This window comes from Phodopus roborovskii, unplaced genomic scaffold (assembly GCF_943737965.1).
Source record: "Phodopus roborovskii unplaced genomic scaffold, PHOROB, whole genome shotgun sequence".
NCBI classification, from domain to species: domain Eukaryota; kingdom Metazoa; phylum Chordata; class Mammalia; order Rodentia; family Cricetidae; genus Phodopus; species Phodopus roborovskii.
This window is the reverse complement of record NW_026126636.1, coordinates 12,970,111-12,997,853: the sequence shown is the minus strand read 5'-3', so window position 1 is coordinate 12,997,853 and position 27,743 is coordinate 12,970,111. Positions and strand designations below refer to the sequence as shown.

General features: G+C 42.3%; 1 protein-coding gene across 1 annotated transcript; it reads left to right on the top strand.

Annotated features, from left to right (window-relative positions):
* The first annotated feature begins 1,657 nt into the window (after positions 1 to 1,657).
* On the top strand, positions 1,658 to 27,743 carry LOC127238453 (zinc finger protein 606). The gene is made up of 8 exons (XM_051207071.1): positions 1,658 to 1,982; positions 3,168 to 3,247; positions 4,207 to 4,263; positions 4,725 to 4,816; positions 13,825 to 13,951; positions 14,216 to 14,311; positions 26,456 to 26,532; positions 27,669 to 27,743. The coding sequence occupies exons 2-8, from the start codon at positions 3,217 to 3,219 to the stop codon at positions 27,741 to 27,743; spliced, it is 555 nt and encodes a 184-aa protein (XP_051063028.1). The 5' UTR covers positions 1,658 to 1,982; positions 3,168 to 3,216.

Genomic DNA, 27,743 nt, shown 5'->3' with positions numbered 1-27,743 from the left:
TCTTTTTACTTCAATGTGGGGATTATGGTTGTGTTGGAAAATTATACTTATCTGTTGAAATAACAGAATTTGGAATTTGTCTTCTTACTTGACTATACCTATTTTGTAGTGTGTGTGTGTGTGTGTGTGTGTGTGTGTGTGTGTGTGTGTGTATGCCACCACGGCTTGCATGTGGAGTCAGAGGACAATTTTGTCCAAATGGTTCTTTCCTTTTACCTTTATGTGTGTTCTTCAGATCACACACAGTTCATCGGGCTTGTGTATCAAGTGAATTTACTCAGAACCCATCGCGGGAATTGTTTCTCTGTCTGACCATGAGAAGTGAGGCTGGTGCTCTGCCACTCTTACATTGTTATTTTGTTCAGCTCTGTATTTCTTCCCAAGCTCACATTGCTGTCTCCCTGAGGTCTATGTCAGTACCTTGGCTCTTTTATACCACCTAGTAGGCTCCTCTTAAATTGGCCTTTCCTTCTTAGTTACTCCTCACATGTTATGAGGTTTACTCACTTTTTGTTTTCCCTTTGAGTGTTAATATTACCCTTACAATTCCAACTCACAGGCCTTCTTTAAATGATCTTCCACCTTGTTTGGAACTGTCTCTGAGGTTTGCCTTGCTCACTGAGGTCCAGAATTCTCAGAGACCCCCATACCTTAGCCCCTCAACTCCCTTCTCTGTAGCAACTAACTAATGTGTATGTATCAAATACCCATACAATGTTACCACTTCCCCACCTAAACTGTTCAAGTGCTTCCCTCCTAATTCACAACAAAGAAGCTGGATTTCTCAGCTAGAGATGCAGTTCAGTGGGTACAGTGCTTGCCTAGCGCACAAAGTCTCCAGTTAGATCTCCAGTATTGCATAAAACTAGTCATGCCTGTAATCCCCGCCCTCTTGAATTGGAGGAGTAGAAGCTCAATGTCATTTCCTCTTCCTGCCAATCTCTGACAACCTCTTATAACTCGCTCTTCAGCTTTTCCTCTTAACAGAGAGAACCATTCTAAGCACCTATTGTTGTATTTTCCGGGGTTACCATTGCTTCTCTGCAGTCCATAACTCATGTTGCCCTCCATATATGCAACGCACGTGCCATAAACAGGTCTGACTTGGCAGAGATTCCCTCGGTTGTTTTCTGTTCTATCCTCAATCACTGCTCAATAAATGCAGACTCAAGGAAATACCACAAAGTAATTCGATAACTTAGATTCCCATAAGGTTTTGCCACCTTGAAAGAGTTTCGGGAGACAGCTCCTGGTGTTCTTCATAGGCAAGTGGGACTTCGTTGGCAGGGGACACTCAGAATTAGATTCTTCATCTAAAAAAATGGGGGAAAGGAGGGGGGTAATAGAGATCATTCCGCGTCACCAGGCTCCGACTTTGAAAGCGGCTACTTTGAAATGCCATTTTACTGAGAGGCAGACCACCCACTTCGGGCTGTCAGGTAGGGAGGGAGAGAACCATCTCAGGTGGGTGACAAGAGCAAGGGAACCACCCACCCTTTTTGGCCTAGGACACACGCGGAACCGAAGAGACTGGGGGTGCTGCAGAGGCCGGACTTCGGATGGTGCTGGCTTCCGGTACAAGAACGGAGCGCGCCTCCCTGAAACTACAATTCCCAGTAGCCCTCGCGTCGCGCCCCGGTCTACTTTGGGGGGTGCGGCCGCCATTGTCCGCGGCCGGCGTAAGGCCTTATTCCGGACGGCCGTGCTACAGATGTAGCTGTCGCCGAGAGACTGCCGGGTCTTGGGAACGGTCAAGGAGAAGCGGCGCCTGCGGTCAGGGCTGGGTCAGTGCCGGGGAACCTCGGGCGCCTTCTCTCTCCTCGCCGGCTCGGTGCCCCGGTTGCCCTCGACCTCCGGGGTCTGGGTGCCGGCTTTCTTCAGGCTGGGAGAGGCCGCCCGGACTGGGCCGAGCAGGCCAGGCCTGGAACGTTGTCCCGGGGCAGGACGGAAGCCAGACGCCCGGTGCAGCAGCTCCGAGCCAGGTAAGGCGGGCAGCTCGCTGAAACGAGCGCCTGGAGCGACCCGGTTGGGGAGGCCAGGAACCGAGATAACGGCCAGCAGGCTCTCACGGCTTCCCTGCCGAGCGAAGGTGCAGGAAGGGCGTCCAACCTGACTTGGGAAGCGCCCGGGGTCTTTTAAACTTGCAGCGGCACGGAGGTGTGTGGCGTGCGGTGTGCGAGTGCGCGCAGGGTTCTTGCAACTTGCTTGCCCTGAGTTTTCGGAGTGTGAGTGTAGGAGTCTTGCAACTTGCTTGCCTTGAGTTTTGGCTCAGACAGACCCTGGCATGTCTCTGTGAGCGTGCTACTGCTTAGTACCAAACGTCTCTCCGAGAGGCTGCTGCTCTCACACAAAGACCCGGCGTCCGTGCATTTGTGGGGTCTGACTCTGGACTTTTGTCTCTGATGCGACGCCAGGAGGGGACTGATAGGCTTGAGTCTGGGAGGTCTTGCAGGTGTTTGTTGTTGTTGTTGTTTGGCTTTACCAAAGTGTGGGATTCAGTGAATTTGTTGTTGACACAGTGTGCAGCTGTAACCCCTCCCATCCCAGAACTTTTCATTACCCCCACCACCACCAAAAACAAAACCCTTGTGGCACACATTTAGTAGTCACTCCGCTTGCCCTTTCCTCCAGCTGTAGACCATTAATGTATGAGCACTGTGTGCAGTGTTTGTCCATCTAAGTGGAATGGCTCTCTTGGCAAAGTGTGACATACACATTTTCACCTTTAACCAGGATTGGTCAACCCCGCCCCCAGCCCCGCCCCACAGTATTCATTTTGCTCCGGTTTAGTAATTTTTTTTTTTCTTTTTCTTGAGTGTGTCTGTACTGACTATGAGATTAGTGTTGGGCCTCCATCTTGGCTTTTGAGACAGGGACTCCCTTACTGACCCTCTTTGATTCCACTCTATTGACAGAAATGCCCAGGGATCTTCCTGTCTCTGCCTTCCCAGTGCGGGTATTACCTGCTCTCCACCCACTGCATCAGATATGAAGATTTAATTCAGATCCCCTTGCTTATGACCAGCTCATGTCCCCAACTCCTCTACTGTGTTTGAAATGTACATTGCATTTTGGAAAAATCATGCTTCTCGGCGGACTTTTGTTACGTTCTCACTGGCTCTTTTTCGAGAAAGAGGCAATGTTGTCTTTTTTCACTTCTTCTCTAGGTTGGCGACTGAAGTGCCGGTCAGTACCCTGGCTGATTAATCCTCAGGGATGGCAGCCATCAACCCATGGCCCTCCTGGGGTGAGTCCAAATCATGATCTTTCTGCACCTTCTCTGCAGGAGACGTACTGTCGCTGTAAACCACAGCTGAGAGGGGAGTGCTGGTTTGGGGGGGGATAATAGAAGGTCTGGTTGTCTTAGTACAAAATTAGAACTGATTAGTGCTTAAGGGGAAATTTATTCAGAAAAGACAACATAAATTAATTATATATATATAATTAATTTATAGGACTCTTTAGATAACAGTCATACAATACATACAATCAAAATGTTTTTTTTCTTCTGTGTTTTTTACCTTTATTATTATATTTCACTTATATAACATTGATCTGTTTTTTTAAACAATGTTAATAGTGCTATGTGATCATTTTATGTTTTAAATTCTCATCACCATAGAAATCAAAGCAGTATCTATGCTCTTAAAAAATAGGTAATGTTGCATCTTACCAGATATTTATTCAGCCATTTAAAGGGTTCTGTTTTTAATTGCCTTGTTCTTAAATCATCTTCCAAAGTTGCATTTCCTGTACATATCCAGGTTATGTTGGGTTTGTCATATGCCCTTGGGTTATGGAATAATCTTTTATGGTGGGTCTCTGTGAGTTTGAGGCCAGCCTGGTCTACAGAGTGAGTTTCAGGACAGTCAAGGCTACACAGGGAAACTCTGACTTGGAAAATAAGAAAGCTGACTGGCTGGTAGCGAGGCATGAGGTATAAGAGGGACAGTCAGACAGGACCCTGGGAGGAAGAAGGGTGGAGTCGAGAGATGCTATGAGTGAGACACAGGATGAGAAGTAAGTACATGAGGTAAATGAGCCTCAGGGCAGCATAAGATTGAAAGAATTGGGTTAAGTTGTAAGCTTATGAGGCACAGAGATACACTACCTACACCTTTGGACTCTGTAGGGCTCTGTCATGCTCCATTTTTTAAAGTTACCTTTAGTCACTGGGCTTTTGTCATACCTGATCCTTCTCTACAGGTGCCCTCATGGAGCAGTCTTGGGGGATGGCAGCTGCTGAGTCTTCTGCTTCCTGGGGTGAGTCAGCAACCTGTGCCCTCAGCTGTGTTGTCTGCCATGTGATGGCCTCTTCCTTCAGTGATCTGTCATGGCTGGGCTCAGAGCTGGTGACCCAATAGACCAGCACTCACTCTACAGAGTTAGAGTAAAGAGGGATCAGAAAACTGTAGGGGTAAAGTGATGATGACATCTCTAGGACAAATAACATGAGAATTAATGTCTAGACACTTAGGGCTCAGACCCAGAAAGGCTGTGAAAAGTGCTTCTCAGAGATGGTGCCTCATTGCATAGGTCAGTGAGGAGCCACATGTTGTTACCTTCTCCAAGCCCCATTCCCTTCATCTGTGGGGTAAAGAAGTAGCTTTCTTCCTTACCTGGGATGGTAGGGGCAGGGGCAGGATCTAGCCTTCCTCATTTCCATAGGGTACATGAACTTGTAGCAGGAAGAGATGCCTCCGTGACTTCTTTGTCTTTCCTAGCTCTGTGCCCTCAGGATCCAGCATGGCACATAGAGGGAAGCCCTGAGGAGAAGGGAAGGAGGACAGCTGGGCTCCCAGCAGCCCAAGGCCAGGTGAGATGGAACTTCTATTATTCTAGAAAGGCCACTGTGTTCCCAAAGGGTGAGGGTCCATGTTTTCCTTGGCCACCCTAGTTCATATGGCTCCTTAATTTCCAGCAGCAAGAGCCTAGGTCAAGGAGGCAGCCCGTTAGCAATTCCTGAATGCAGGTAGGGGAATCCAGCCAGTTCTCCATGATACACAGAGCCTTGCTGTCACTGCCTGACCTCAGAGCTGAGGCACAACTGTATCATCACTTGTTTTGGGAGAGATGATAATACCCATTTTGGCTGGCAGCCCCTGTCCCTTTCCCCCTGTTCTTAACTCATGTGTTCAGAACCAGGCTCAGGCTGATGCTGTGTAGTGTACTCCATGCTTGCTGTGAGAACAAGAACAGATGGGATCTCTTACCCTGAGGACCTAACAGGCCACTTTCCAAGGTGGTTCACTCAGGTAATGGCACTTATGGCTCCCATGGGCTACACATGCTCTGTAGGGTACAAGAAACCCAAGACACAGAGGGAATCCCTAAGTCCTATTGCAGTTCAGTCCACTGATGCCTTGGGGGGTGAGACGGAGTCTGCATAGAGGTCAGTAGGGGACGGAATTGTGGAGGAGGAGTTTACATTTGAGTAAGCCAAGAGGTAAAAGGAGGGTATCAGATGGGTGCTTTCCGGTCTGGCCTGCCCTGCTCCACAGGTGTGTTTGAGAGCTGGGGTGGACTGTGTGACTGGTGTCTGCATATAGACTGATTTTAGGTAGGAGAAGCTAGGAAGAACCCAGGTGGGCCTGCATGGTTGCTGAAGAGCAAGGAGCCTCAGGATTGTTGGTGGCAGGAGGCACTGTGAGCCAGAATGTGGCTGGAAGGGTGTATGGGCGGAGAGGCTGTGAGAGGCGGGCTGCCGTCGGAGGCTTCAGTCTAATCAGGGCCTGGAAGCTGGAGAGGAGGGTAAGATCAGAGAAACAAGGGAGTCCACCACAGGCTTTGGGACTATGAGAGCCCCTCGGGTAGCCTCCCCCGCCCCCAGGATAGGAGGGCAGTGCTGATGTTGTATAGGTGCAGTAGTTTTCCCATCTCGGGAGCCAGCTCCAAAGACAGCTTCCTCTTGGTTGCTGGCAGGTGTCTCCCCAGACTTCATCCTTCTTCTTTCTCCCAGCATCCTTTGTTTGACCGCCAATAGCTTTTACCAGCCACTGAGAACATGACATAGTCAAGGTGTGCAGAAGAGTTATTCCACCCCATTGCAGCAGTAGTGTCGGCTTTCTCTTCCTGCCTAGGCTCTTCTTCAGAAGCAGCCACTTGTGGTTTTTCTTTTCTTTTAAATATAACCATGGAGATAATGTCTACATTCTAGAAAGTGTATCAACATACTTACAAAGTTGTACAGTTCATTGGTTTTTAATATAGTCGCAGAATGTTGTTTCCAACCTCTAATTCTAGAGGCTGTTTATCACCGCAAGAAGAAATCTTGTATCTGTTAGTAGTCGCTCCTTTTCTCCCTGCTTGCAGTCCCTGGTAATCATTTATCAGTTTTCCAACTGGGTTTGCCTATTCTGGTATTTAATGTAATTTAATTTAAACAGAATCATAACACAGGACTTTTTGAATCTGGCTTCCTTCACTTGGCATGTTTAAGAGTTACTAATTTTAAAAGCCTTTTAAAAATTACATTTATTTGTGTGTGTGTGTGTGTGTGTGTGCGCGCGCGAGCGTGTGTGTGTGTGCGTGCGCACATGGAGATGTGTGTGGGGGTCTGAGGACAGCTTTGAAGAGTTGATTGTCGACTTCCGTCATATGGATCCCAAAGAATGAATTTAGGTTGTCAGGTGGCCATCTTGTCACTGAGCCATCTTGACAACCTGCCCCCCCCCCTTTAAAAGATTCATTTATTAATAAAAAAAAAAAAAAAAAAAAAAAGTTTTTTATGTATGTGTTTGGTTGTGTGTCTGTGCACTCCGGTCCGCTGGTAGAGTAGACAGTGCTCTTAACTGCTGGGCTATCTCCCCAGCCTCTTAACAATTACTTTTAGTGTGCACATGTGCATGCGTGCCTGTGAGTGGTATTTGTGAACTGCCCAACATGGGTGCTGGGATCAGAACATCGGTCCTCATGATAGAACCAGTGTGTTTAAATGCTAATGTGTGTTTAAATGCTAAGCTGTTTTGCCAGCTTCCATGAGTTAGTTCATATTTCAGGCACAGTTATTTTTTGTTTTGTTTTGTTTTCAGTTTATTAAATCTTGATGTTTCTAAATGTGAATTTTTAGAAGTTTGTTTTTTAAAAATTAAATCAAACTTGCACTCACTTTGTTTACTTCCTGCTGTGAAAGGTAGGAAAAAGTAGTTTGAATATTTAGATCTTTTATCTGTAAATTAAAATAATGAAGCAAGTGAATGTGAGACACTAAGATATAAAATGTTTTAAAATAACATCTCTATTTAACTTTATGCCTTCCCTCAAATTAAAAAGAAAATAATAAAACTTCCTACTCAAAGCTGACAGGTGAGCTGCATTGAACGTGTGCTGTCACCACATGGCAGTACCTCTGTCCCCGAGAAGCAGAAGGGCCTGGATGGAGTGATGCAGGATGTGGTTACCTGGCATCACAACTTTGGTGGCCACGGCTCACTGCTGTCGCAATGTGACCATCATTTTCAGATCCTGTAACAAAATCACCAGCAGTGAACATAGGCTAGGAAGACTAGATGGGCACCGAGTCGGTGTCAGGGGACAGAAGTAGCTGGAATCAGTGCTATGAAGAAGCCTAATTAATCACTGCGCTGTACTCAATGGCAACTTATGTGAGAGTTTCTGAAAATGATTAGTTATTGCTGAAAAAAATAAAACCGTTAAAGTAACAACACCTTGTAATGTCTGAAGAGTTGTGATTTCTGAGAACATGCTCCTGGCCCCCTTCCCAGGTCACTGCTTTGGAATTTTCCCTGTTGGAAACTTGGACTTGAATTTTAAATTGTTTTTGTTTTTTGAGATTGAATTTCACTGTGTAGTCCTGGTTAGCCTGAAACTTGCTATTTAAACCAGATTTCCTTTGCCTCCTAAGTGCTGGGATTAAAGACATTCATTACCATGTCTACCTGTGACTTGTTTGTTTGGTTTGGTTTTCAAAACAGGGTTTCTCTGTGTAGCTTTGGAGCCTGTCCTGGAACTCATTCTGTAGACCAGGCTGCTGACTTTAAACTCACACCTATGACATCTTAATTGAACAAGGTCTTGAGGAAAGCAGTGGACCTACGGTCCACATATGGCTCTCTCTCCTGTTAAATAATTATTGAAATACAGCCATCACCTGGTGGAAACATCAAACGTTCATCTCTCAGCTGAATTCCTTCTTGGAAATATGTCAATAAAATTTCATCCAGCTGGACCCTTGATCCTGTTCTTTCAAGGAATAGAGGAAATAATATTAGTGATAATATCCCAGTGTGCTTAAAAATAACCAGGGAGCCTGTCCAAATACAGACGTGCTATCTGGAATGGTCCACTGATTTTTTTCTGCATGACAAATACCATGTTTGGCAAAGATGAGTGGTGTGTACTAATCTGTCATTGTGTGTGAAGGTTGACTATTTATTTCTGCGAAGATCTTACGCTAAAATGCTAATAACAGCCTGGGATGGTAGTGTATGTCTATAGTCCCAGCACTTTGGAGGCTAAATCAGGAGAACTATGAGTTTGAGGCCATGTTTTTGTTTTGTTTTAAATGTGGGAGCTGGAAAGTTGGCTCCATGCTTAAGAGCCCTACTGCTCTTCAAAGAGACTGAATTTGGTTCCAGCATCCATGATAGGTGGGCCACAACGACATGGGACTCCAGCTCCAGAGGATCTGATAACCCTGGTCTGGATTTGGCTGCTGCCGGCACACAGTGGCATACATTCACACAGACACGCATACATAGATAAAAATAAACATCAGTCCCTACAAACAAGACTGGCTGGTGAGACGGCTCAGCAGGTGGAGTGCTTGCCATCCAGTAATCCATGGTGGATGGAGAGAATTGATTCTACAGCTGTGCCATGGCATCTGTCACATTTCATACACACACACACACACACACACACACAAAACCACCCCCCAAACCCAGTATTGTTTTACCATATTTGCTTAATTTTCAATCTTTTTATGGGTGGACTTCTAAGTCCTCTGCACCTGTTATCCTTGCCAGTGTTCCTGTTATTTCACTTTGTACATGTGAAACTGCTTGGTTATATATGACCCTAGAAGCGGAATTTTACTAAACCTTGGGATTTGGGGTCTACTTTTCGGATGCTAGTGACACCATGTTGGTCTCCAAAGCCTGAAGCCACTGCTCAGTGTACACTCTAGGAGAAAAAATACTATTTTCTTGAGTCTTTGATAACACTTAACATCAAATCTTTTTATTATTAAGGTCAAAAAGTATTACATTACTTTGATTGCTAGTGAAGCTGGTATTATTTAATATTTTATTTCCTTCATTTTGTCTCATTCTCCTTAACTCCCAGATTTCTAGCCACCACCTTTCCCCCATGCATTTTGGGTTCCAAATATATATGGACAGTCATATTTATGATAATATGAGTTATCTTCTGTTTGTCTTAATTTGCAGTATCTTACCAGTTAAAATGATTACTGATGTTCTCTCAAATATATGTCTTTGTTTATGACTGGTGGTTTTTGCACCCTTTAAGATACCCTGTATTCTTTTTAAAAGTAGTTCTATCCTTTATAGTCTTTCTGGAGTCTTTTGGTAGATACTGGGTTTCCTACATACACTACTTTGTGACTTTCTTCCTATGTGTTGTTGTCTTTGTGGAGTTGGAAGCCCAGGAATCTTTCTGCTACCACGGACCTCTTTCTATCTACTTATTTCAGTCCCATCTTTTCACAGTCTATGAATCCTTCTTTTCTAAAACAGCCTGTCCTGAAGCATCCTCTTCTGTTTTGTATTGCAACTGCTCCAGGCCGAGAGCCTGAAAAGAGAGAGGCCTTACAGTTGTTTGAAAGCTGGCTCGATCTGCTATCTGGATTTGGGTCCCTTGTCCACCCCTATTGTGCCTTTACCTGGATGGCAGATGTTCTGTCTTCCCTGTGTTGTCACTAAGAAAGTCTGTGGGACTGCACCCCATAGTTTTGCCTCCTACTTGCTGCTTCCATCTTTCCTGCCAATCCCACTGGTTCCGTGGACATGCGTGTTACTTATTTCTGCCTTCAGTTCCCTTAGTGCAAAGTTATAGCCCTCTCCACCTTCAATGCCCAACTGAAGATGTTTCAGCTCATTAGTCTGAGAACATCCCACACTCTTGAGCCTAGAGGGTCTGTGGTAATTTTGCTCATGTGTCTGAGTGCGCTGCTGCTGGCTGTACTACCCACTGGGTAGAGTGGCTGGTCAAGCTGTCCTGAGCACAGGCCTTTGCCCCAGCTGTTCCCAGGCTGACTTCTCTCCTGCCTTTGCTGTATCATTTCAGCTGAGACAAGAGTCACTTCTATGGTCCTTCTGCGGGTGGCTCCTGCCCTACTGCAACCCTGCCTACTGTGGGGGTGGGAATGTGGGACAAGGAGGCCTTTTGTTGCTTAGCATTGTGGCAAGAATGTGGAAAGTTCATGGTGCTTCTGGTCCATTTTTTTCATTGGATGGATAATTCCCTTTAATTAAAAGATACTTTATGTGTTATAGGTGTTTTGCCTGCATATATGTGCATGCAACACGTGTGCCTGATGTCTTCAGGGCAGAAGAGGGCATTGGATTCTCTAGAACTGGAGAAAAAGACAAATAGTTGTAAGCCTCTGTATGACTGCTATAATTTAACCAGAGTCCTCTGGAAGAGCGCTCTCTCTCTCTCTCTCTCTCTCTCTCTCTCTCTCTCTCTCTCTCTCTCTCTCTCTCTCGCCCCACTGCTTGATCAAATTTCATTTATGGTAGTTTTCTCTCATATCTCATCCTGACCACAGTTTCCCCTCCCTTCCCTCGGCCCCACTCTCCCCCTCTCCTCTCCCCCAGGTCCACCCCCACCTCTCTCTCTTCTCTGAAAAGAGCAGGCCTCCCAGGCACACCCACCAGACACAGCATAAGCCAAGGCACATACCATTACATGAAGGCTGGATGAGGTAGTCCAACAGGAGATGAAGGGTCACACAAGTAGGCAAAAGACTGAGAGACAGTCCTCCACTTCCACTGTTAGGAATCCCAAGAACCCATAGAGGTTAGATAGTATGAGACAGACATGGGCAGGAAGCTCTAGGTAGTAAGCATGGCCTCCCAGCTTGTTCCTTTCATGACTGCCTTGTGAACATTCATTGTGCTTAGGTTTTTACACTTCTCTGTCAATGTGTAGAAACAACAGAAAATTTGAAGGAAACAGATATGGGAAGATCTGCAACAAGAAAAGTAGGGAATTGACCTTGTCACCAAGGTTGGGGAGGGTTTCTCCGAAGGGGGAATGGTATGTTCAGCACTTTTAGTTGCTTCGTGTTGGAAAGGTGGAGGTGGAAATCCACATCCAGGCTTACCAGTCTCAAAGTAATAGGGATCTTGGGGAGAGTTTGTCTGAAAAGAAAATCCTTCAGTGTATGTGCATTGTCCTCAGATTCTTCAGTATAGATCAGCAGCAGTGATGGACACATACAAAAAGAGTGGATGTCTGCAGGAGTTGAGCTTTGAGGTGGTAAGGAGGTCTTTGCAGCAGAATCAGACAGGAATCGAGTTTTGAGGGATAAGGCAGTCTTTGAAGCAGAATCAGGTTTTTGTTTTAAGCCAATCATTTTATGAAGGTAGAATGAATGTGGTTCTGTTTGGCAGATTTAAAAAAAATAAGTCAGTATATTGAAGAAAAAGCAGTAAGGGCTAGCTCAGATCAGAAGTGACAAATTGTTTAAAAGATGTGATTGACAGACACAAAAGAGGGGTAGGGGGAAAACTCTATCCAGGTAACAGAAGCTAGAAGATGTAGAGAGACGGGAGTGGGCCAGATGACCCTGAGAGTGTATCTGATGCGATAGATAGATAGATAGATAGATAGATAGATAGATAGATAGATAGATAGATAGATAGAAAATCAGCCCAGCAGGTTTGTCTTAGAGTTGATTCTGTATTGATGGTAGAGGTAACCAGGGAGCCACATTCTAGTCAGAGATTTGGTCCTTATGTTCAGATGTGTTGTTGGGGCAGAGAAGTGAATAGAGGATATAGGGTTTGTGTTCTACCACCCATACACTCTGCCCTGGGAAGGAAGGAAACTCTGAGGATGTCCAGACACTGGAGTCTCATGATTTTTTTTTTTTTTTTTTTTTTTTTTTTTTGAGACAGGGTTTCTCTGTGTAGCCCTGGCCTCTTGCAGATTACACTATCCTCGAACTCACAGAGAACCTCCTTCCTCTGCCTCCTGAGTGCTGGAATTAAAGGTGTGCACCACCAGTACCTGGCCATCGCATTGATTTCTTAGGAGTATAAAAGATATAACTGCAAATATCAAACTTAGGTTTGCATTTTTCTCTAGTTTTCTAGGTCCCACTTTCCTTTTCCCCTTTGGATTTTATGTTTTTGTTTGCTTACAAGCAAGTTCTTACTGGCTAACCCAGGCAGGCTTCGAAGTCTGACCCTTTTGCCTTGATGTTGTGAATTCCTGGATTATAGACCAGTTCCTTGCCTGGTTTCTATATTTATTTTTGTCACTATGTTGCTCAGGCTGATACTGAACCTGGGAACAAGAAACTGAGATTATAGGTGGATGCTACTCTGCCAGGCAGTTTGAATTTTTTTTTTCCTAACTGGACTGTTTTTTGGTGGTGGTGGTGGTGGTAGTGGTGGTTTTTGTGCTACCCCTGTAACCATCTCCCTCAGCCCAGGGTGCTCTGGGCCATCCTGCTTACCCTTAGTTCCAGCCCTTTGATGGAAGTGACCAGTAAATGGAAACTTTCTCCCATGGTAAGGGTGGTAGATTCCACCTTCCAGGTACAAGATCCACATATTGGAGCAAAGACTCTTCCAACCCAAGCCCTTTGGCCCACAGACGGCCTTTTTCTACTGTGGTCCAGGATGTATCCATGTATGGAGATCACAGAGCATTGTTAAGGTGGTATTCCTGTTCATACTGGCCATTGTTAACAGAATTGGTTTCTAATAAGAAATAAACTGGTGATATTTTTGTTTATGATCTAGCAAAGCTAGCCACACTAGTTATCCATAGAGGCCAGGCAGTGGTGACTCACACATTTTATCCCAGCACTTGGGAGACAGAGGTAGACTACCCTGAGCTACCAGAAGTTGATCAAGTCCAAAATAGAAACAGCACTCACATAGTGGTGATCTCTGCACTTGGGACCTGACACCTAAAATCCCAGCACTAGATAGGAATATAAGGTAGGAGGAGAAGAGCTCAGTGCAATCTGAGGTGGAGACAGATGCAGGACAGGATGGTCCCTTTCTGTCAGAGCATTGGTAGAGGTGAGAACTCTCCAGTGGCTAGCTGCTTTTCTTCTCTGATCTTTAGCTTGAACCCCAATATCTGTCTGGGTCTTTATTAATAGCATTTAGAATACATGCTACAATAGGTTAGAAACTATATTGACAATTCTCTGTGTGTCTTTCATTGCCTCTGGGTTAACTCTTTCGGCTCTTGACAGTTTAATTAATAGTATGTGTACATGCTCCCTTCCAGGTTAGAGCTTTTAGAAGTCTTTGATGAACTTTTTTTTTTTTCCTGTGGTTTCTGTAGGCTCTGATATCCCGAGAATATCCCAAGTATAGGGCCCTGGGTGTACTCAGTTGAACTTGACACATACCAGCTAGACTGCCCTATAACTCACTTTGTGAACCAGTCTGGTCTCACACTCAGAGAGACCCTCCTGCCTCTGCCCCCTGAGTGGGGGGATTAAAGTGAGTCACCACACCTGGCTAAACTGGATAACATCTAGTATGCCTTTATATCTTGTCTCCTCTCCTCAAAGACTTCAGCCTTATTCCATCCTTAGAAAATTTGGAAAGGTTTGCCACAGGCTGAGAAGGATCATATATGCTCTTTCAGGAACCAGTGACTTTCAAGGATGTGGCTGTGGCCTTCACCCAAGAAGAATGGGGACAGCTAGATATTGTTCAGAGGACTCTATACCGCGATGTGATGCTGGAGACCTATGGACACCTACTCTCTGTGGGTAAGGCAGATACTGCCAGATAAATAAAGCTATTTCCTCCATAATGTCTTCTCCATTCTTGGAAAGTTGTATGTTGTATCTCTGAAGGGCTGAGATGATCTTGAACCTTGAGATTCAGATATGAAACTCCTAATACAAAATACAAAGAGAAGGTTGTGCATAATCTGCTTAAGTCAGGAGTCACTGGAAGAAGAGGCAAGAGAGATTTCTTTGGCAACTCCAAAGCTTTGTCACCAAAAGTACATGTCTTTCCTTCATCTTCAGGGAATCAGATTGCTAAGCCTGAAGTCATCTCCCTGTTGGAACAAGGAGAAGAGCCATGGTCAATGGAGCAGGCATATCCTCAAAGCACTTGTCCAGGTGAGGTGAAGCCTAGGAATCGAGAAAGGAACTTTTCTCAAAGCTCTTCGTTTTGATAAATGGGCTAAGGGTAGAGGAGTTATCTTCTAATACATTTAGAACCTCTCTAGGGAACTTTCTACTTCATTCTCTTCCTTCTTCCTTCCTCCTCCTCTTCTCCTTCCCTTCCCTCACCTTTCCTTCTTCCCTCCCCTCCCCTCTCCTCACCTAATCTCACCTCTATATTCTTCTCTTCCCTCCCCTCCCCTTTCCTTCCCTCCTTTCTTCTTCCCTCCCCTCCCTTCCCCTTATCTCCTGTCCCCTTCCACTTTTCCCTCCTCTCCTGACCTCTCCCCTCCTTTGCTGCTGTCTAGTTTCTTGAGTTCTTTATGTATTTTGGAAATTATCCCTTTGTCAGATATGAGTTGCTGAAGATCTTTTTCCAGTCTGTAAGCTGTTGTTTTGTCCTGTTGCTGGTGTCCTTTGCCTTACGGAAACTTTTTATTTTCAAGAGGTTCTATTTATTAAGTGTTCTTCTTAGTGTCTTCACTATTGAAGTCCTGTTCAGGAAGTTACATCTGAGATGGCTCAGCCATTAAAGGCTAGGGTCACAACCAAAACAGTTGTCACCTTAAAGCCTCCAAGCATGTTGTTACTCAGTTTTTCCTTTCTATCTTTTTGATTATTGTATTTTGGGTCTCACTGGCATGCTCCACCTCAGTTTCCTGCCAGAAATTATTAGAACTATGTGTTTCCCTGTTTGGAAAATCAAAGACAAGCCTTTCTTGTGACTCTTCAGAGAACCCCAGACGGATAAGATAAAGGTTGTTCTGGGTTGCTGACTTCTACAACTCTTAAGATTAGTCTGTTGTGTAAGTCAGCAAGCATGTGATTGCATTATAATAGTATGAAATTAATACAGATTCTTTTGATTATTGGACTGATAACCCAATGATGGCACATTGCTGATCTCTCTCTTTCTCTCTCTCTCTCTCTCTCTCTCTCTCTCTCTCTCTCTCACACACACACACACACACACACACACACACACACATACACACACACACAATTTGGCAGGCATTTTGCTGAATTCAAAAACTTACATTCATCTATCACAAAAGTCTGCTTACAATTAGTAAAGAGCTAGTATTTATATACAAATGTTCAAACAGTACCTTACTGTGTCATTTTTCTAGTCCATTTCTTTTGCCACTACTCAAAATGATTCTGTAGTAGTCACAGGAATTACTTCTCCAGGGGATCTTCAAACTGTGATAAGATTTCTCTTTGAGCTGCTGAGCCTTATGTGTTTAAATATTGACTGAACTTTGGAACAACAAATATTATAGTAGTAGTTTATTATAAATAACACCCTGGCCTGAACCTTTTGTTGATACTTTCTCATAACATCCTTCCAATAACAAGATAGGAAACAGGAAGGCATTAAGTACAGAAGTAAATTATAGCGCTACTTAATGAATTAAATATTACTTGCCAAAGACCTGCATGCTTATTTGTTAATCCTTCCCTCCCTCTTCTGCCCTGTCCTGTCTTTGTCAGGAGTATCCAGGACTTCCATCCACTCACTAGGATGACTTATAGAATTTGAAACTCACTACCATCAGGGTTATGATTTATTACAGTAAAAAGAATACAAAGCTATTGCGGTTAAATAAGGATCAAGATAAGCAAATAGGCCGAATAGATGTTTATTCAGGGAGAAATAACTTAAAACAGACAGATGAACACCAGCAAGTTCCACTGGATGCTCTCCTGTCCGAGTCCCGCCAGCAAGAGTGTTCCCCGGCTCTTCCTCAGACCTCCTTCCACAAGTCACTTCCGCCCATGGCTCCACCCCCAAATGGGCGTGGTCAGTGCCACAGAAGGAGACAAAGTAAATATCTCACTACACAAAGCAATATCATATAGTCCAGAGGAAACCAAATATAAATTCCTGCTAATGTTTTCATGATGAAGTTGTATATTTTTAGCAAGAAATTGTGATGATCTGTGAAATTGTCTACTAGGAACCATGGATGAGCTTAGCCAGTATCCAGTGTGCATATTCAAAGTTGGTCATATAGGCAATAATTGAGATTCCCCATTCTTCAGAACCCTAGAAAGAAAGCACATCTTCACTAGAAATGACATTAGTTAAAGCTATCCAGAGAAGTTGGTACAGTGTGCTTTAAGACCCTGAGCATGAAAAGGTGTAGTAACATTTACAACATTTCATATTCTTGATTCTCAGGAGTTAGCCAAGGCTGAACCAACTATGCAAGCCAGTTGGTAATATGAATAGCTTGAATTCTCAGTCCTGAAGAGTCATTTTTTTCTGTAAATCTTCCTTTTCATGTGAAAGTACTCCTCAGTGGTTTTATTAGTGTGATTATATACTTTCCTTGGTAGTTAGCAATTATTTACTTTTCACTATTCTCTATTATGATATTTCTCTGGCATTCATATCTGTACTTGAAAATGAAATATACTCTAGCCTTTTTCTGTAATATGAATAATGAATCACACCAGTGAATCCTTATGTACTCACAGCTCCCCCTGCTTCTGTTTCAGAGTGGATGAGAAATATTGAAAGCAAAGCATTGGTTCCAGCACAGAGTATTTTTGAGGAAGAGAAATCAAATGGAATGGCATTAGAAAGATATATATGGGATGATCCTTGGCTTTCCAGGATAGGAGTTTGGGGATGTAAAGACCAATTAGAAATGTATCACATGAACCAGAGTACAGGTATGAGGCAAATGGTCTTCATGCAGAAACAAGTACTTTCTCAACGAAGTTCTGAATTCTGTGAACTTGGCACAGAGTACAGCCAAAGCTTAAACTTGGTTCCATCTCAGAGAGTTTCTCAGTTAGAACATTTCTATAAACCTGATGGACATCTTGAAAGTTGGAGATGTAATTCAGCCCTAATGTATGCAGATAGGGTTACCTGTGGAAATAATGATTATGACAAAGCCTTCTGCCAGTCTCTTCAGCCTATATGCCCTGCAGGAATGCAAACTGGAGATGGTTTGTTCAAATGTACTGATGCTATGAAGTCTTTCAATCATATTATACATTTTGGTGATCATACAGGAGTACAAAAAGGAGAAAAACTCTATGAATATAAGGAATGCCATCAAATCTTTAACCAGAGCCCATCCCTTAATGAACACCCAAGACTTCAAATTGGAGGAAACCAGTATAACTATAAAGAATATGAGAATATTTTTTACTTCTCATCCTTTATGGAACATCAAAAAATTGGTAGTGTAGAAAAAGCATATAAATACAATGAATGGGAGAAAGTCTTTGGATATGACTCATTACTTGCTCAACATACAAGCACTTACACTGCAGAGAAGCCCTATGAATATAACAAATGTGGAACGTCTTTTATTTGGAGTTCTTACCTTATTCAGCATAAGAAAACTCACACTGGAGAGAAACCTTATGAATGTGACAAATGTGGAAAAGTTTTTAGGAATCGTTCTGCCCTTACTAAACATGAACGGACTCACACTGGAATAAAACCCTATGAATGTAACAAATGTGGGAAATCCTTCAGCTGGAATTCTCACCTTATTGTACACACAAGAATCCATACCGGAGAAAAACCTTATGTATGTAATGAATGTGGGAAGTCTTTCAACTGGAACTCCCATCTTATTGGACATCAGAGAACTCATACTGGAGAGAAACCTTTTGAGTGTACTGAATGTGGGAAGTCTTTTAGCTGGAGTTCCCATCTTATTGCCCATATGCGAATGCATACTGGAGAGAAACCCTTTAAATGTGATGAATGTGAAAAAGCTTTTAGGGATTACTCAGCCCTTAGTAAACATGAAAGAACTCACTCTGGAGCAAAACCATACAAATGTACTGAGTGTGGGAAGTCCTTCAGTTGGAGTTCCCATCTTATTGCTCACCAGAGAACTCACACGGGAGAGAAACCCTATAACTGTCAAGAATGTGGCAAAGCTTTCAGAGAACGCTCAGCCCTTACAAAACATGAAATTATTCATTCTGGAATTAAACCCTATGAATGTAATAAATGTGGGAAATCATGTAGCCAGATGGCTCATCTTGTTAGGCATCAAAGGACTCATACTGGAGAAAAACCCTATGAATGCAATAAATGTGGAAAATCCTTCAGTCAGAGCTGTCACCTTGTTGCCCATCGGAGAATTCACACTGGTGAGAAACCCTATAAATGTAATCAATGTGAAAGATCCTTTAATTGTAGCTCTCACCTTATTGCACATCGGAGAACTCATACTGGAGAGAAACCATACAGATGTAATGAATGCGGGAAGGCATTTAATGAGAGTTCTTCCCTTATTGTACACTTGAGAAACCATACTGGAGAAAAACCCTATAAATGTAATCACTGTGAAAAGGCTTTCTGTAAGAATTCTTCCCTGATTATCCATCAGAGAATGCATAGTGGAGAGAAACGCTTTATCTGTAATCAGTGTGGAAGAGCTTTTAGTGGTCATTCAGCCTTACTTCAACATCAGAGAAACCATAGTGAAGAGAAACTGTAACTGAATTGATCAGAGACTTTTATTGTATTTGACGGCATGCAATAAAAACGTACAACATTGGGAGAGGAAAAAAAAGCCTGTAAATATTACCAAGAGGGAAGTTTTTCTCTAAGAATTTAGTGAGATTGTCTTTATTATACAACAAGAAATCTCTTTTTAGAAGAAATTTTGAGTGACGTGAGTAAAAAGACCAAGGAAAACCTTTTTGCAGTTATGTAGCCTGTATTCATTAACAGGAAATTATAGAAAAGAGCTCCTAAACTTCTTCTGTGGTCCACAAGGAATACATATTTGAGGAACAAGATTGGGGAATGAGGCATTCTAGCAAGAGCTCTTATTTGTAGATCAGTGTGCATTATTAAGGGGAAAGTCTTATGCCAAGAGTAGTGTTTTGGCTGCGAAGACACTGCCTGGAATATTAGATGGAAAGCTTTACATTATCATTTTGTGCATGATTATAGAAACAGATTTTGCTATTACAAGGGGAGGGTCTAGGTGCTCTTTAAGTGATAGAATGTGGAATACTAAATCTGAATTTAAGAAAAAAAAACTAGTGCAGTATTGAGTAGGGTATTTACTTTTGATCAAGATTAACCTCTTTAGAAAAGCTTAGTAAAGAAGATCACTAATGATGGAAGATAGAAAGGCTGTTGCCTAGAAATAATGAGACTGAGTTTTGAAACAGAAAGTGATAGTTAATGATCTAGTGTGTCAGTGTCTGTTGGTACTTATCAATGAATTATTGGGCAGTTAGTTTATAATTCTTTAGGCAGTTACCATAAATTATAATTGTAAACACTGGCAATATATGTAACAGAATGAACAACCATAAGAAGGACACAATTGTATATAAACATCTATTGTAACATCTAAAAACATGTGTTTGGATAAAGACCTCCTAGATCCATGGAGAAATTAACCTAGTTAATTTGTTAAATTTTTTTAGATTAGTTTTTGTTTTACATATAAATAAGAACTCACTATGTTCTGGTCTTCATTTTAAATGTTTTTTTAAAAATGTTAACTTATTCAATTCCCTTAAGTAAAGTAGGCATTGTTGCTATCTCAATTTTACAAATGGATAAATAGAAGCAGAAATTTTGAGTTACTCACCCAATGGACACATCTAGTAAGGAGTACAGTTGAAATTGTTTGGCTCCAGAGTTGGTGTTTTTAACTACTGTGTTTTCTCATTTTGGTCAGTGTTTTTATAATAAAGATTTGATAATAAAATTCAAGAAAATCCTAAGTAATGGAGAATGGAGTTTCCTGATTCCTGTGTCCTGAAGGATTTCTGCTAACATGTGAACCAAGATATCTTTGGAATATGAACAACTCTGAGAAGGCCATGGGAAACCACTGGATCCTGGGTTCCATAGAATTCTACAGACAGCAGGGTAGTGTGGACTTGAGCAAGTGTAAGGACTGCCCCATGTGGATTCAGAAATTCACCTGAAAAAGCAGAGACAAGGCTGTTTGTTCTTTGACATGTTGGAAATTAGTGCCTATTGGCACACCAGTTTTCAAGGTACCCTCTGAGTTCATTGTTAGCCTTTTTCTTATCTTCTCTGCATGAAAAAATTGCTTGAGGATGGGGGGATTCAGGAAGTTCTGCCTGAGTCCATCACTGTAGAGAAGTTCCCTTAAATGAGAAAAGAAGCAAAAGAAATTCAAAGACTCAGGCAACGATCGTTTCTGGATGTACTTCAAGGGTATTGGGTAGAAATTTGGGACATACAAGTTTCATCTAGCCCTCAAGGGTCCAGGACTTCCAGTGGTGAGAAGTGGTGACATACTGGTGTTAAAATACTGTGTTCACTTCTCTTACAGCTTCAGGCAACTTGGGATGTAACATTTAGTGCCCTCCTTTGCAGGGTTTGATAGTCTCTTAATAAATGATATAGGTGATGTTATAGTTACTGTCCAGTCAGCTGCCCTGATGCAATATACTCAACAAACTTTTCCTATTTAAAAAAAAATAAGAGTAGAGAATTATTGAAGGAGACACCAAGTTGCTTCTACACACATGCATTTGTGTACACAAAATTAAACATATATACACAACTAAAACAAACTATACTAAGGGCTGGGGATATAGTTCAATGGCCATATGCTTACTAGCTTGCCTAAAGCCCTTAGGTTCAATTGCCAGTGAGCACCTCCTGAAGAAACCCTCCAAAGTGCAAAAGAAAAATTGTTTTATAATTTGATAAAGATACATACAATTTAAGAACAATATTTTAAAAGATCCGTTTATTTTGTCTTTGTATGTATATCACATACTTACCTGAGGAAGTCAGAAGATGCCAGATGTCCTGGTACTCAGGATCCAGAGTTATGGATGGTTGTAAGCCACCATGTGGGAGCTGGGTACCAAATTCAGATCCTCTGGAAGGGCAGGTCCTCTGGAAGGCCACTGCTTCAGTCCCATTCTTTATTCATTAGGAATGTCCTTCAGAGTTTCCAGGTATGGTGGCTGTCTCATAATCCTACGCTTTCAGAAGGTTGAGGCAGGAGAATCTCAAATGGAAAATTCTGCCTTGAAAAATAGCATCTTTCTGGAAATGAAGATGAAATGTTCCAGGTCAACCAAAAGGGATCTGCACTGAAATAAATTGATATGGTTCTTTATGAAGAAGAAAAATCAAAGCAGAAACATGAAAATGTAGGAGGCTATGAAGAGCAAATATGTACACTTTTACTCTGAGTGACCAAACACTTGGTGGGGCTTCCCCTTCCCCTTATCATTTGGGCTCCAGCTCCTAGGTTATTCAGCAACCCTGGCTGATCTAGCCAGTTCACATTCATTCCCGTTGCCATGCTCAAAAATTGTTTCATAGCACAAGCCAACATGTAACCTACTGCTGTGGAATATTCCTTCTGTACATTGTGAATATTTATCACTCAAAATGGTTAATAATGAAGCTGACTTTCTAATAGCCAAATAGGATAAAATTAGGTAGGAGAGCCAAACTGAGAATGATGGGAAGAAAGGCCATCTGCTAACCAAGCAGGACATGTAGAAAATGAGGTAACAAGCCATGAGCTACATGGTAAAGCATAGATAAGAAGTATAGGTTATTTTAAATGTAAGAGGTAGTAAGAAGCCTGAGAATTTACAATTAATACTAAGTTTCTGAGTAATTATTTGGGAGCAGTCATGGTACAGGAAAACTCCACTTAAAACAAACCCTTTATTTTTTGGTCCTTTTTGTTGGTTCTCTTCCCTAATAGAATATAAGGTTGTGAACTCCATGAGAGTTGGGACTTTGTTTTGCTCTGTGCTCTGTTGACCAGCATAACAGCTAGTATACTGTGGGTGTTTGGTGGCATACCATACATAGCGTAGATAGACTCTTTAGTTTGCTTTTTTGGTTCTAGGGATCAAATTCAGAGCCTTTATGGTGGCAAATGTTCTACCACCTAGCTACACCACCAGTTTGCACTGAGTTCTTGATTAGGCTTTGTGCAGCCTGACCTCACTAGGTCAAGACTCATGAGTTCTCCCTGTCTGCTCCTGTAGCCTATGGAAAGGAGACAGTAGAGTTGAATATGAAATGGGGCCACAGAAAGAGGTGGCTGCAATTTTAGATAGTTGTTCAAATGGTGGGAGGATTAAGTACTCACTTCAGAGACAAGCAAATTACCTTGGCCTTGCAGACCATTATGAGAAAGTAGCAGTGAACTTGGGCAGTGGACGGGGGGTGTCCTCAGTTGCATGGTCTTCAGGCTGTGAAGGGTAGAGAACCTTGGCTTCTGAAAATACTATTTTATCCTGGCAACCACCCTGCCTTGTGATATCACACAATGAAAATCTTTATGTGAATAGAGTAGGCACCAGTCATTAGGAAGCATCTGCACTCGGGTGCATCCTCCTTGGAGGAAACTGGAAGATTTTTTTTAAAGATTTATTTATTATGTAAGCAGTGTGTATCTGTCTGCAGACCAGAAGAGGACATCATGTCTCATTACAGATGGTTGTGAGTCACCAAGGTGTTGCTAGGAATTGAACTTAGGATCTCTGGAAGAATAGCCAGTGCTCTTGATCACTAAGCCATCTCCTCTGCCCTCTGGAGGAAGTTTTGTGCCACAAAGAGGTAGGGTCTGTGCAGGAGAATTGGGTGCCTGCATGGATATTCCATCCAAATTATAAAACGAGCTAAAATTCATCATTAATTCTGTTTTTTGAGCTACGAAGCATTGCACTGTGAACTGGGTACTATTTTTTTCCTGGCATTTTCACACGAGCAAACTGAAACTGAGGGGATTTAAGTGAACTGATAAAACTCAAAAATCTAGCTTTAGAGTTCATTGGGGTATCTACAGGTAGGGAGGTCATAGGCCTTAGTGAGGAACCTGTTAACAGTTGTTTTGACAAATGGACATGTCAACATCTCTTCTTACATCCATATTTTTATGTCTATATATCAGTGTGCTCTCAGCCTTTATCAAAGAAGCTTATGCAGGCAAGGGTTAATGCAGAGACTCATAATTGGTCCAAGTGCTGAGGATAACTGATGCTGGGTGAAGTGCTTAGTCCTAAATGGAACATCCATATCACTTCCTACAAAGCTCAGGAAGCATCCTGGAAGACTAATGAAAATAGTGTAAAAGTTTGAGTATGGGGAGGTATGTTGTAAAAGAATTTTCTGAACATAACATGGTCATTGTACTCATGAATTCAAGGCATCTATGGTTACTCTTAGAGGCCCTGCACAGAATTGGCCTGAGGGCATGTCATCACTGATTGGGGAGGGGCTCACAAGGCTCTACTCCTTCCTGAAGAGCTAGAGGCACTTAGTAGTTGATGTGTATATGTGCGGAATTGTGTTGGTTGGTTTTTGTCTACTTGACACAAACTTAGATGTATTTGAGAAGAGGGAATCTTAACTGAGAAAATATGTAATATTGGCCTGTAGGTAAGTCTTTGGCATTTCTTTTGATTAATGATTTATGTGGAAGGGGCCAGCTCATTACTGATGAGGTTAGCTGTTGACAGTTGGTCCTGGATAGTATAAGAAAGCAGGCTGAACAAGCAATGAGGAAGAAAGCTAGTAAGAAACATTTCTCTATGGATTCTGGTCCAATTTCTACCTCGGGGTTCCTCCCCTGTCTTCCCTTGTCAGTCCTTATTTATTGCTAAAGACATGATACACTTAGGACATAGGACTTGAATGATTCAAGCTGCATCTAATGCAAAAGCTTCCATCTTGAGATCTAGCTTCCAATAGTTCCAGAAAGTATTATGCAAGCTGCCAAGGGAGGGAAACAATTATTAGTCCTTACTAGCTGTGACACCTATGAATCACAATAATGATCAGCATGGGAAGATATCCATAAAGATACAATAGTGGCACTCACATGTTAGTAGTAACCAACAGATGTCTAATTGGACTTAAAGCCCACTCAACAGGGAGGAAAACATGTCTGGTACTATTACCAGCCAACTACCCAGGGTTAATAAGGTCATGTATCTTAGATGTGCTACTGCCATTTTGTTAGGTTAGCATAATTCCTAATTACATTCTAAATATTAACTTTCTACCCATAGATAATTATACTTATCACTTCTCATCAAAAAAGATTTTATTTTTAGCAAATAGAGACCAATATAGAAAACCACAACTGGACACACTACAGAGATCAATGACTGGTGTGTATTCCAGTTCCAGTAGCTACATCTACGCCACAGTCCCTGCATCCATGGCTCAGAAAAAAATCACAGAAGAGGGGCAGAGAACTTGTAAGAAATAGAATACCAGGAAGTCTGCTGTGAGACCATCTTTCCTAGAAATGGATTTACAAACAAGAGCTAAGCAATGGCATTACCAATAAACATACCAACAAGGAAGAGATAAAAAAAAAATCTCACAAGATCCTGTCCCTATACAAAGAGCTATAAGCAGCTGATGATTGCTGAGAGAATGAAAAATAGCTAGAGATGTGTCCCTTAATTGTTTATCTGATGAATTTAGCACATCTCCAGGGACAGACCTGATTTGGATCAGTGAGGAAATGAAGACAGACAGACAGGGTAATTTGGGCTTGAACTGAGAGGTAGAATTACTGAATAAAGCTCAAGAGGAAGGGGGTAGGACTATTTTGTACAATTAAGGAGGCAGGGTTTGTATCATATGGATGAATCAAGGGGACAGATTTATCTGATCTTGGTAGGAGCAGTCTCTGGAGGGGAGCAGTCTTCAGCTCATAAACATCTGGGTGAAGAAAGCTTTGGTGGACATTTTCTTCATACACAGTCAACATCCACACTTGGACCAGAGGAAGGCTTTGCCATGTTCCTGAGCCTCGCCCTCCTGGGAAGAGGTTGCAGGGGACATGACTGTCATTCCACAATCAGTCTGAGGCTCTGAGGTCCTGGAATGTCTGTGTCCATGTCAACAACATTCATTCACTTGGGACTTGACTACCTCAGAGCTTTCTTCTCTCCCTACAGTTACCTAATACTATGTGGTTAACCCCCTAGTATAAGCATAAAACAACGAAACAGATCAGCATGTTATACTTAAATATTGGTCGCTATTTATCTTCTATCTATCTAATCCATCTATCTATATCTATCAACTATCTACCTTTATTATCTATGTGTATAACATGTATGTACATACACATGTAATAGTAATGCATTATATGTAACAATAAAGAAAACAAGATAGCAATTTGAGAGTGGGGGACATGGGAGTAGCTGGAGGGAAGGAAAGGGGGAGTGCTATATTTAAATTTAAAATATTAAAATAAGTTTCAAAAGAGGTTGACAGAATTATGATCAAAGTACATTATATAATTGTGTATTTATGTGTAATATATGTGTATATATGTCATATATATTTATAAGAATTTATGAAAGAATAAATTTTAAAATATTTAGAATCCAGACTGTCTTTTAAAAACTAAGCCTGGACTATTATTGCCTGCTGCTTTCTGTGCAGCCTTCTATGTTTTATTGTTGTGATTTGTTTGTTTTGAGGCAACATTTCATGTAGCTCAGGCAAGCCTTGAATATTCTAACTTGATATGTAGCTAAGGATGACCTCAAACTTCTGACGCTTCCACCTGCACCCCCTAAGTGCTGGGATTCTTCTGATTTATCACACTGAATCAAGATTCTTGCCCACCTCCTCCCTAATCTGCATTCTCCATGATGGCAGGAACCTTATCTCATTCCTGTCTGCCTTACTATAGGACTCCTGGCTCATTTAGTCAGTCACCTTGGCTTCTCTGGTTCCGGGAAGGAATTCCAAGGCAGCACCTTAAGCTGACCTCACACTGGGGGTTCTAAGTCAGAACACAGACATTCCATGAGAGGCAGAGCATCTCACTGGTCCAGTTGCTGGGCTGTTAGATAAGTATTTCTTTCTCGTACATGAAAAAGAACTGGTAATTTTAGAATGATGGACAAGGTTCAGATTTCTCCCTTTTTATTTTGGTTTTTATTGGAATGCCTACTTCATGTCTGCTTGCCTTATGCAGATGGTCTTTATCCTGCTGGGGAAACAGCAGGCTTACCAGGTAGCTTCAGCAGTGACCTTTCTTATTTCAGGGGGGCTAAACACTGGTTTCCAGGGAAATAAAGTTCACTGCTACAAGTTTTCTTTTCAAGGGAGTAGACAGTTACAAACACCAACAGCTCCTATAGGACAACCCAAAGGCATGTTTTCAATACTTCAACCAACAATGGTAACCACAAAATATACAAGTAAGTATTGCTTATTGAGATGAGGGTCAGAGCTGAGTGTGTGACATGTGGTATGGTGTGGCATGTATCTGTGGTGTGTGTGTGTGTGCATGTGTGTGTGTGTGTGTGTGTGTGCGTGTGCGTGTGCATGTGGAGTGTGTATATGGTAGCATGAAGGGTCCAGTGCTGGCTGTCTTTCCTCCCCTATCAGTGTACATAGCACCTTCCAGCCATTTGAAAGCTTGTCAGCAGGGTTCAGTTCAAAGCTGATAAGAAATCATTTGGCCAGACTTCATGGTTCACACTTTAAGATCCAGCCATCAGGAGACACAAGCAGGTGGATCTTTCTTCAGTTTTAGGCACTCTAGGGATACTTAGTGACTTCCTTTCTAAAAAAAAAAAAACAAAAACAAGCAATAACTACAACAAAAATGGTAAGAAATAATTTATCTTAAAACAGAGGAACCCAGCCTGATGATATTTGAAGTCATGTATGTCTCCTCTTAAGAGGAGAATGAAACTCCACTTCTATACAAGGGAAAGGCTCTGAAATAGACACAACTCATCTGTGTCCAGAGAAAGGCTATTATTGAAGGCTTCAGTAGTTCCGGCTTTCTGTCTTTAAGTACAACAGCTTTCAGCCATGTCTTTTCAAGCCCTTATCCTGGGAGGGAGTTTCTCAGATCCTGTGACGGCAAAACTAAGGTGTTACGTTTTGAAATCTCACAATCACAAAATGTGGCAGTGGATACAAGTAGGACTGCGTGATTTGGCAAAGTAGCTTATATGTCTACTAGGTACAGGGTGTGATTTATTAACATTTATACTTTTAGCTATCTATAAACCCTGTGTTTCCTTAGTCTGTTACCAATTTATCCCTGTATTTCCTAAATCTGTCTTAAACCAGTGTCTTCTCTTGGGTCCCCTTCAATGGCCTTATAGATAGACCAAATCCGAAGTTCCCAGAATCCAGGACAGATAAAGGTGAGTAGAGGGAACCAGAGTACAGGTGGGTATGATGTGGGGCTCTGGAGGGTACAGGCATGTGTGATCACTAGTCAGAACCTTGGTGCAAAATAGATTAAAGCCACTCCCTTTGAATAGTCATAATTGTGATACTACCTCTTGGTGTTCATAGGGGATTTGCAAAGAGACTGGAGACCAGAGGGCACAGGCTAAGTATGAGCTCCAGCTCCCTTTGGGTGACACATAA